Source organism: Leptinotarsa decemlineata, unplaced genomic scaffold, assembly GCF_025532065.1.
Source record: "Leptinotarsa decemlineata unplaced genomic scaffold, Ldec_3_MD MMD2_P_RNA_scaffold_14, whole genome shotgun sequence".
Taxonomy (NCBI): Eukaryota; Metazoa; Arthropoda; class Insecta; order Coleoptera; family Chrysomelidae; genus Leptinotarsa; species Leptinotarsa decemlineata.
In genome coordinates this window covers 10084594-10095563 of record NW_027412528.1, presented here as the reverse complement: position 1 = coordinate 10095563, position 10970 = coordinate 10084594, and the positions used below count along the sequence as shown (strand labels likewise).

General features: G+C 36.5%; 1 protein-coding gene and 1 long non-coding RNA gene across 3 annotated transcripts; both read left to right on the top strand.

The window, feature by feature from the left end:
• Positions 1–73: 73 nt before the first annotated feature.
• LOC141483646 (uncharacterized) lies at positions 74–1741 on the top strand. 2 transcript variants are annotated; one of them, XR_012466203.1, is made up of 3 exons: positions 74–483; positions 546–947; positions 1046–1741. It is a non-coding gene; the product is annotated as an uncharacterized lncRNA (long non-coding RNA). The 2 variants fall into 2 exon arrangements; XR_012466204.1 differs by having other exon boundaries at positions 603–947; positions 1046–1733.
• A 5156-nt stretch (positions 1742–6897) lies between these two features.
• On the top strand, positions 6898–10791 carry LOC141483624 (uncharacterized). Its single transcript, XM_074178393.1, has 2 exons — positions 6898–8170; positions 10010–10791. The coding sequence occupies exons 1-2, from the start codon at positions 7808–7810 to the stop codon at positions 10685–10687; spliced, it is 1041 nt and encodes a 346-aa protein (XP_074034494.1). The 5' UTR covers positions 6898–7807; the 3' UTR covers positions 10688–10791.
• Positions 10792–10970: the final 179 nt, after the last annotated feature.

The window sequence follows — 10970 nt, the reverse complement described above, 5'->3', positions numbered from 1 at the left end:
CACCGCGGATGGTTTAGGTAATCCGGATTAACATTTTGGCAACATTGCATATTACAGCAAACCTAGTGTCAAAAGGAAGTAAAGTGAAATTATAACCTCGTTTTTTGTATTGTTCAACAACATAGTTATTAAAAATACTGTCGTAATGAAAAGAGAAATGAAAATTTTTATGTTTTTTACCACTTTTATTTGTAACTAACGTTACTGCAGTTTCGTCCTATATGGACATTCTCAAACTAATACAATAAAAGAGTTTATTGTATAAGTTTGAGAATGTCCATATAGGACGAAACTGCAGTAACGTTAGTTACAAATAAAAGTGGTAAAAAACATAGAAATTTTCATTTCTCTTTTCATTATGATCTCCTACCACGTAGTAACGGCTACATCCATCAATTTATTAAAAATACTGTCATTTGTATTGTAAATATGGAAAGAGGAAATGAAAGGAATCGTATTCCTAATTTTTCTACTGGCGAAAAGGTATGCTTAATGAATATTTGTAAAAAATACCAAAAAGTACTTGAAGACAAATAAACAAACAGAACATCAATTGATGATAAAAATAAGATATGGACAAAAATTGAAAATGAATTTAATAGCCAGGCTTCCATCATATGCTACAGAAGTAGTGAACAACTTGAACGGTTGTATGCGAATAAAAAAAAGAATTACGTAAGAAGTTTGCTGATCTTAAGAAAAGTACATATATAACAGGAGGTGGACCACCACCACCACCTGATCCGAAGTTGGATGCAGCAGACACTATTTTAATCAGCATGCTTAATGAACATACTGTATCAGGATTTTATTCAGAATTTGACTCTGACAATTCAGGAATATTGGAACCTTGAGAAAAAAAGCGAAAAACAGAATGTGATACCCAAATTTACGAGTTTGATCCTGCTACTGGTTCTTTAATTGAAGAAACTGATTCTGAGAATAATGTGAGTTTCTAGATTTTTTTATCATAGTACTTGCTTATGTCCTTTATTCGAGCCTTTATTACTACTAAACAGGATCTTATCTTTATTTGCATTTTTAGGGTCTAGAAGAATTGAATAAAGAAGAGGAAAACAGGGCAGCATAGACATATAGAAAATGCCCGCCTGGTATATTACAAAAACCAGTGAACCAAAAATTGATGGTATCTCCCTCTTGCCAGTCAAAAGAAACTGAAAAAGTTCAGACATCCTTATCAACCTCAGTATCGACTAAGAATAGCAGCACCCCAAAGGCAAAACCATTCAATCGAAGGCGACCAATAGGAGGTATAAGAGCTCTGACATCTTCAGATATAGCTGAAAAGTACAATATCTTACTAGATAAGAGGCTAGCATTAGTTGAAAAGCAATTAGAACAAATTGTAGAATCACAGAATTATGCAAAGGAAGAGCAGCAGTATAAATTAAGGATGTTAAAATTGCAAGAAGAAAATTTAAGATTAGATACAAAAAAAAAAAGCAATTAAAACTGGAACTTTTGCAGTTTGAAATTAGTTACAAAAAATCATTGCTTACACATGATGATAAATAAGATTTTTTTTCAAAAATTATTACAATTTAAAATTTATGTTTTTTGTTAGGATTGTTTTTTTTGTGGTGTGAAAAAATTATAGGTTCAAGATTAACCACTGCATTTACACCTTACACCACAACTAAATGATTAAGTTTGAACCTGAAATTATGGGACACCTGTATGCTTGTGTAAAGATATGTATGCAGGTACACTCATTTTTTTTTTGGTTTAGTTTAAGTTTTTTTTTCTGCAGGTTACACATTTTTTTCTTCTGAATGTACTTACACTGTCTTATGAACATATTTTTCATACTCAATTATAAAATAATATTTAAAAAATGTCTTTATTTTATAACAACGTTACAGGTTTGCAAAATGGTTATTTATTAGGTGCTGCCTCACATTAGCTCTATTTTCTTCATGGTCGTTACGTAAATCCTCAATATTTCCCAGTTCTATGAGGTAGTTGAGCTCATCTTCATTAATATTTTCTGGTGGTGGGGGAACTGGTTCATTATTTTCAATTGCAATATTTTGCAAAACTGCAGTTGCTATTATTATATTGCTTGCAAATTCAGGTTTGTACCTCAAACCATATGCAAGTATAGGAAAGCGCCTTTTCCAAACTCCGATGGCACGTTCTACAGAATTTCTGGTGCGTATATGGGCCTCATTATAAAGGTGTTCTGCCTCATTGTCTGGATGTAAAAGCGGTGTTAATAGATAGTCTTTATTGGCATAGCCACTATCACCTAAAAAAAATCAAATAATGTAATCAAACTAAAAGAATACAGGGTGTATTTTTACAAAAATGTAATAAAACAGATGTGTTATTATAAAATTTCTAACAAATTGTTAAACCAAACAACCTTTGAATTTATATTAAAAAAACTTAATAGATGTGGCCTACATTCTTGCTAACATAATTAAAACAAATGATAACTACTAATGACTATATACTTTAGTACTTACCTAATAAGATAGAGTTTTGAAATTCATTATTTTCAAATTGAGCTCTTATCCTACTATTATTAAATATAGTAAGATCATGACTCGATCCCGGCCACCTTGCAACAATGTCTCGTATTTTTAATTTGGCATCACAGATTACCTGGGTGTTAATAGAAAAGAAGGCTTTTCTGTTGCGAAATGCTTCAGCCTGCTCACCTCCTACAAACATACACTGTTATCCAGTTATAACACATTTTCAATCTGTTACCTGGAGACTGCATTCTAATATGTGTTCCATCCACACAGCCAATGACCCGAGGAAACCGAGCTATGTTATAAAAGTCTGTCGCTACACGAAGTCTTTCATTGTCATTGGGTATTGTTACAAATAAGGGTCTTGACATGGCAATGGCTTTAGTAACTCGATGGACAATCCTTGAAATTGTGGATTGATGGGCTCCAATAAAAAACTGTTGTTTCTATGAGTATAATTTTATTTAATATTTTAGGTAGGTACTGATAAATACTACAGTATGTAGGTAGATATCTACTTACTTATCATTGTCATACTCAATTTCTTCTTCTACATGATGAAGAACATTCAGGATAGTAGGTTTTTGCAATCTAAATCTTCTGAAAAAAGAAAGGTTGTCCATGGTATCAAAGTATTCACTTCTTTCCCACTGTCTTCTTGGAAAACCAAAATTAATTATGTCCAATATATCATGGTCATCATCCACAAACAAAAAAAATCTTCGATTTCCATTATTGCTTTATAAATAATTGAGTTTTTTGTAAGAGAAAGAACGCAAAATAATATAAACACTTTTATTTTTAGGTTAGAAAAATCGTTTCTACTGACTAATCCAAGTTTAATCCATGAAAAACGGAGGATTAGATTTTCGAAAGCTTAAGCCCGACTTTTAGTACGGTGCATGGTAAATTAAAGCATTTATCTAGATTAAACCTTTAATCCCGATTAAGTGTACACGGTGCATACGGGCATTAAAGTAAGGTGTTGGTGTTAAAAACTGTCACATCGTGTTTTGATTGATTATGAAGTGTTATTGAAGTTATTTTGGTAGTCCGCTGTTTTTCTGAATATCAGTAAATATGGTAAATTATACGAATGCGGAAATGGCGCAAATGCATTACGTATATGGCCTTGCCGATGGTAATGCAACAGAAGCCAGGCGCATTTATCAGGAAAGATATCCTAATCGTGCCTTACCAGATAGCCGAACCTTTTCAAATATTCATTGTCGACTTGGGGAAACTGGTAGTTTCAAGAAAGGGACTCCGGAAGGTGGACCTCGTATAGTAAGAACTCCTGAAATTGAGGAAGCGGTGCTGCAAGAAATTGAGGAACATCCTGAGACGAGTACGAGGAAGATCGCTAGAACTCTGGATATTTGTCATCAAATTGTTTGGCGTATTTTGGTTGATTTTTTGTTATACCCATACCATATTTCAAGAGTGCAGGCATTACTCCCCAGAGATTTTCCACAGCGTGTGAACTTCAGTCAGTGGTATCTACAAAGTATTGCACTAAATCCGCAGTTTGAGACACAAACTTTGTTCACAGACGAAGCAAATTTTTCTCGGAATGCCATTCAAAGTTTCCATAACAATCATGTGTGGGCTGAAGAAAATCCCCATGCAATAACCGAAACCCATTTCCAACACCAATTTTCGGTTAATGTATGGGCAGGAATTATAGGTGATCATCTAATAGGCCCATTTTTGCTACCAGGACGCCTTGATGGTCGTTCTTATTTACACTTTCTCGAAGAAGACTTACCTGGGTTATTGGAAGATGTGCCACTTGCGTTAAGGAATCGAATATGGTACATGCACGATAGCGCCCCTGCTCATTTCAGTGTAATTGTCCGAAACCATTTAAATACAGTTTATCCTAATCGTTGGATAGGTCGCGGAGGACCTCAGCAATGGCCAGCAAGATCCCCCGATCTCAACAGTTTAGATTTGTTTATGGGGTCACCTTAAAACTCTTGTGTATAAAACTCCCGTTAAAACTTTAGAAGATTTAAGAGAGCGAATAGTTGCCTCTTGTGAAACTATACGAAATACGCCGGGAATATTTGAACGGGTGCGTAATTCCATGCGTAGAAGGGCGGAAGCATCCATACTAAGTGCAGGTGGCCACTTCCAACAATTTTTATAATTAGTTTTGGTATTATTACTAATTAACAAATTTGTGCTATTCGTTTAGACTTACTGTCACAAAATAAAATAAAACTCGTTTTTGTGAAAAATTTATTTTTTTGCAGATTATGTTTTCGAATATTATTAGGGAATTAATAATGCGTTATGAAGCAATTTTCAGATTCTCGTTCATTTTAGAATTGATCTAATTTCTTAATTTGCTTTCTGTCGATTTTTATTTTTTTGAGTGAAAATCATGCGTCGGACAAAGAAATACCAGGAGATCAAATTTTCTCAAAAATAAATGAGGATTTTAAAAATGATTTTATTTTGAAAAGAAAGCATAGGCGTAGTACTTTTTTCTCCAAAAATATTCAATGCGAAACCCGTAGGGATGCCACTGTTTGAAAAAATACAAATTTGTGTACATCAGAAAATGCGCCTTGAGGCATGGAACATATGTACCAAATATGTCAAAGATGTCTACAAAATTATCTCAGTTATTATTAAAAAACTGATTATTTTTGAACACTTTGCCACCCTGTATCTCAAAAGTTAAGGCGTTCAGGACATACGTCCATAGGAAGTTTTTTTCTTAAAATGGGTCTAAGAATTACCTCCTTAAATATTAGCATGTGTTTAAGGAACACCCTGTATGTGCCTCAAGCAATAAGAAGTAATTTGCTAAAACTGTATCATGAACACCCGTTTTTTGGGCATACCGGTCATGAAAAAACGCTGAAAACGATTAGTCGTGATTTTACGTGGAAGGGAATAAGAAAAGATGTAATTAATTGGTGCAATAACTGTCACGGGTGCCATTTGTATAAAACCCCGGTACAAAAGCCGGTAGAAATGCAGGAAGTTTGCATCACTGAGAGATTTTTTGAAATGACTGCCATTGATATAGTGGGACCCTTAAATAAGACTCAAGACGGAAACCGGTGCATTTTAACAATGATTGATCATTTAACGAGGTATCCCATAGCTATACCGATGAAGGACATAAAGGCCGAAACAGTAGCCCGTGTATTTGTAGAACAAATAGTGTTGCAGTATGGTACACCGCATTTTTTGTTATCCGACAGGGGAAGTCAGTTTTTATCTCAAATGTTCAAGTCAGTTTGTAAATTATTAGGAATCAATAGATTGAAGACCACAGCCTATCATCCGGCGTCAAATGGAATTATCGAACGATTCCGTACGAATCTCAAGGAAACATTATCACACTTAGTGGATGAACAGCAGTCAGATTGGGATAGACAATTGAATTACGCATTAGTAGCCTTCGAAATCAGGTTCATAATGCCACAAAAGAAACGCCGTATTATTTAATGTATGGCTGAGATATGGTTCTCCCATTCCAGTTGACGATGCAGCCACCTTGTTTAAAATACGACGTAGACAGTAATTTTGTTTCAGAATTTACCATACGAATGCACCAAAGGCACACGAAATTGCTAGAATATCCATAGAGAAATCGACTAAATCGAGGAGAGAGAAGTTTGATGAAAAGGCGAAAATCACAGAGATTTCGCGATAGGGACAAGAGTGTATTTAAAGATGCCCCCCGTAACTAAGCCTAGACACAAGTTATCCCAAAAATAGTATCGCCCCGTTGGACAGGCCCGTACAGAATAATAAGAAAGTTATCTTCTGTTAATTACGAGATTCAATTAATAAATAGTACTAAGAGACAAGTAGTACATTCGGAAAGATTGAAAGTATTTAGAGGAGACAAGGATACTATACTTCCCAAAAGAGACGAGGAGGTTGAGAAAGCTGAATCTGAACTGCTAAACGGAGGAGAAAATCCTACGGAAGATAGATACGAAGAATGTGAATTTGCGGATCAAGTACCGATAGTTATAGAGTTTCCCCCTGAAAGACGACACATACCTACTATGAGGAATGAACCAGAAAATAATGAAAACACAGATAGACCGCGCCCTCGATACGAAACGAGATCGCGAGGACCGGTAAATGAATTACCGTGGATTTCGGACAGCCGAATATAATAAATTGACGTCGATTATGAATGATAAGCGATTGTACCTAGTGAATTAAGTGAATAAGTATATGGTAAAGGAATAATAAAAAGTAACAAATAACGATAGACTACCGAACAAACCGTCTCCAAGAAAGACAATTATTTAAGAATGGAAGCCTTATTAGATTCGTTGCGGCACATGATCAGACCGGAGTGTAAACGCGAAATACTCCGGGTAATATTAAAATTTCTGGTGCTTGACGTGGACCAGATTCCGGTGATACTGGACAGACCGGACTTAATGGAAAGGCGCAGTACGGTACTTTCTCATATCGTGGTGTGTCATGTGATGTACACCCGATTATTATTGGAGATGGGCATTGACAGTTGCGATTGTTTATGGTGCCCGGAACCAATGAGACCAGTCCAGGTGTTACCTCCACCGAGGGAAGAAAGGTATGTCCCATATAGCCGACCGGATCGTCAGTGGATGGAAGCCCGACCACGAGAAGCGCCACTCCTACCAGCTGACAATGTCTCGGACTACATGCAGCCATGGACAGATGTACCCCCGCCAATGATCAGGATCAGGATCGATTGTGGAGGAAGCAGAGCCCCACCCCCTGAGGACACTGCATCGAGAATGACCACACCTTCGATCTCCCCGATCGTATCACCACTAGGAACCCCTAGATGCCACCTGTGCTCTGCAACAGTACCGCCTACAACAGGACATGACCTACCCGGACCGAGCACGGCATATCATCGGGTATTAAATGGACCTAGGGACAAATTGCTGGTTGTACGAAAGGATACCCCAGGTAGCGACAGCGATTAGCTAACAAGAACGTATGTAAAGCCGCGGTCAGACTATGCTGTTTAGCAGCCGCTACTAACCAGCCGCTGGTAATATTGCCAGCAAGCAGCCTAGTCTGACCCAGAACCAGCGGCTGGTGAATGCCAGCGGACTAGCCACAATCGGAAGTTGAACATGTTTAACTTTTTAGCGCTGCCTACCATCCGCAGGCAGTCACGTGATCTCCTCGCTGGCGCCAGCCAGCCAATGTGAACCCCTAGTAGCTCACAAGCGGCTGGTGAATTAACACGTGTCTAGTTAAAAGAAGTGTTGGTTTTCTATATTTTTCTATTCTACTGTATTTTCTATTCATTTTTTCCAGTGAATATGGTCGACAGTAACAAGTGGTCGGGTAAAGATATAATTACTTTCCTAGATATATTCCAAAATTATCCTTGTCTGTGGGACGCTTCGTGTGCAGACTATATCAACAGAAATGCCAAAGACTCAGCATATAAGGAGTTATTGCAGAAACTTGAAGAACGAGGACTGAAAGTAGATTTGGCCCCACTGAAGAAAAAAATAAAAAGTTTGAGAGATACTTATCGAAATGAAGTGTACAAAATAAAAAAGTCAAAGAAGAGTGGTGCGGGAGCAGATGACGTCTACAAACCTAGACTGGTGTGGTTCTCGGCAGCCCAAATGTTCTGGAGCAGTAGTATTGTTGGTCGTGACTCATCATCGAATCTGGTAAGTTTAAAATTATAGCAACATACCTTAGATTTGTGTTAAAAATATAAAACTTAAAGATTATTCTTCAAAACTAATTTATTATTACTTGTATAAATTTGTTAACTATTACTAAAGGTTTGTTTAATATTTGACGAAATGTACACAAAACATGTCAAGTACAAGCCTATACAGGAGCAAAATATTAGGGTTTTGAAAATTCATTTGAAAATGTTAAAAGTTGCCCCTCATTTTGGCTAAAACCAATAAAAACCATTGTATGCGTCAAAGTGCCAGTTAACTGGTTAAAGTTTATTTTAGTACAAATTTAATCTTTTTAAAGTAGTCTAAAAACTAATCTAGTACGGTAATCGTGGAATTTTTAAGGTAGAGACAATTACTTTTGGAAAACATTGTTTTTCTGCAAATTAAAGTTTATTTGGGAAAATGATGTACATACAAATACTGTCAATTTTCCTAAGAAACAAACATTTCTTCGTGTATGTATCAGATAGTTCTTGGGCAAATTAGTCGCTTTCAGTACATTCATGTCCGATAGATTTCATTTGCCAAGGAACAGCCAAGGTTGTTGTAAACTCCTGGGTAAACCACTCTCGCACGTCATTTCCTTCTTGTTTGTAGTTGTTGGATGCATACAGTCTTTGTAATGGAGACATAGTGTTAGGGTCTTGGCGCCATTCACCTGGGTTTATAACTCCTGTCATCAAGTCCTCTTCATCAACTGATCCCGGGGTCATATACGTCTGTGATGATGTCATTCTTAACCAGTTGTGCAGACCACAACTTACTTTTACAAGAATTTCCACTGTACCCACGTCCAATGGAATAGGTCTGCTGAATATGCGGAAACGGCTGGCCAAGATACCAAAGGCGTTTTCAGCAACACGCCTAGCTCGAGATAGTCTGTAATTGAAAATTTGCTCTTCCACAGAGAGACCTCTTTGTGAATATGGTTTCAACATGTAAGACGTGAGACAAAATGCATCATCGGCAACGCAAAGTCCTCCTATAGGCCAGTTTAAAAGGTTTCTCTCAAGAGCAATTTTCAAAGTGGAATTGTTGTAAATGGTACTATCATTAGATCGGCCATCACATCCAACGTCAATATATCTGAAGCAGTATTCTGCATCCACCATGGCAAATAAAACAATACTATATGTCCCCTTGTAGTTATAAAATAGAGAAGTGCTGTTTGGAGGTCGTTGAATTCTGATATGTTTTCCGTCCAGTGCCCCACAGCAATCAGGAAAGTTCCACTTACATTCAAACGACTTTTGAATTTGTTTCCATCCAGCTATTCTATCAGGTACCTGAAATAGAACGTACAAAAGTAACAATTGTAATTTTCTTAAATGTACAGGGGGTTCCGTAAAAGTACCAAAACTTTCGTAGTTTGGTTGTCTGGGTCAAAATAAGCAAAAACGTTGATATGGACAAAAGTTCTATCTCGCTTCTCGCGTCTGTCGGCCTGTAAAGATTTTGAACAATCGTTACAGACTTTCGTATTTTTTTGTACAAAATCTGGAGAGACCGAAAGACGGGAAAACACGCGAGATCAAAGTTTTGTCAATATGAACTTTTTTGCTTATTTTGACCCAACGAAACACATTACGAATTTTGTGTACGAGGTTCTTACTTACGGAACACTCTGTAAAAAATTTATATTAATTTATATTAATATAAAAAAATTATATTATATATTATATATTATATTATATATTATATTAATATATAAAATTAATTTATAATAATTTTACCGTCTGGAAGTGTATATTTAATTGTTATAAGTTAAATTGTTATTTTCTTATCCTACTTTTTTTCAATTTTTTTATTTTTTAGGACCACATTACGGAGATGGCAATGCAAAATGAGGACTACGACTATCCATCTGAGGACACCGAAGCAATCACCTCTGTCAAGATTAACACTCCAAGCCCTTCAAAAAGAAATAAGTATTCAACGCCTTCTGCATCAGGTAATAAAGCAGCAAAAAGATCTCCTGAAAAAATGCTACCCCCATCTCGTCACTTGAATCATATTAAAACAACTTCTGGTAGTAAGAAACCTCAAACACGTTTTGAAAAGTCAGTGGATAAGTTGCATGATATAGGTAAATTAGTTGCTGAAAACGAAGATCAATTCGACAAATATGGCAAGTATATTGCTAGCCAATTAAGGGAGATGCCATTAAGAAATTTCATCGCCCTACAAAGCAAGATTAACACCCTTATCACAACAGAACGCTTGCTCTGTTTGGATAATGAGCAAGGACAGTGTTCGATGCAGCAGCGCTTGCAGTCACCATACAGCAGCGGTAGCTCTTGTTCGACCCCACATCCCCTGATGTCACCGTACAGCGGTAGCTCTTTTTCTCAGATGTCACCATTCAGTCACAACAGCTCTGGCCAAACACCAGGTATATCCAACCAAGACGACATTGGAGGTTTGGACATTGTATCCCAAGCCATGGTTGGAATCTGTGATGCTGGGACCCACCTTGCCGATTTTAATAACTGACTTTCCAGAAACTAAAATATTTCCAGTTTGTTTTACATAACAAAATTAATTGTTATACACAAAGTGAAGAAGATTAATAAACTACATTATTGTTAAAAGTAAAATGTGCTTATAAATTCTTGTCCTAGGCCTCCTAACTCTCCTGTAAGAAAATATCCCTTGCTCGTTTTTTCAGAAAAGGTCAATTATTTTCTATTTGATAAGCTAACTACATATACAAATAGGAGTAAATAATGTACCTACTACTGTACCTTGATAAACTGCTGTAAAACCTCGTAAATGC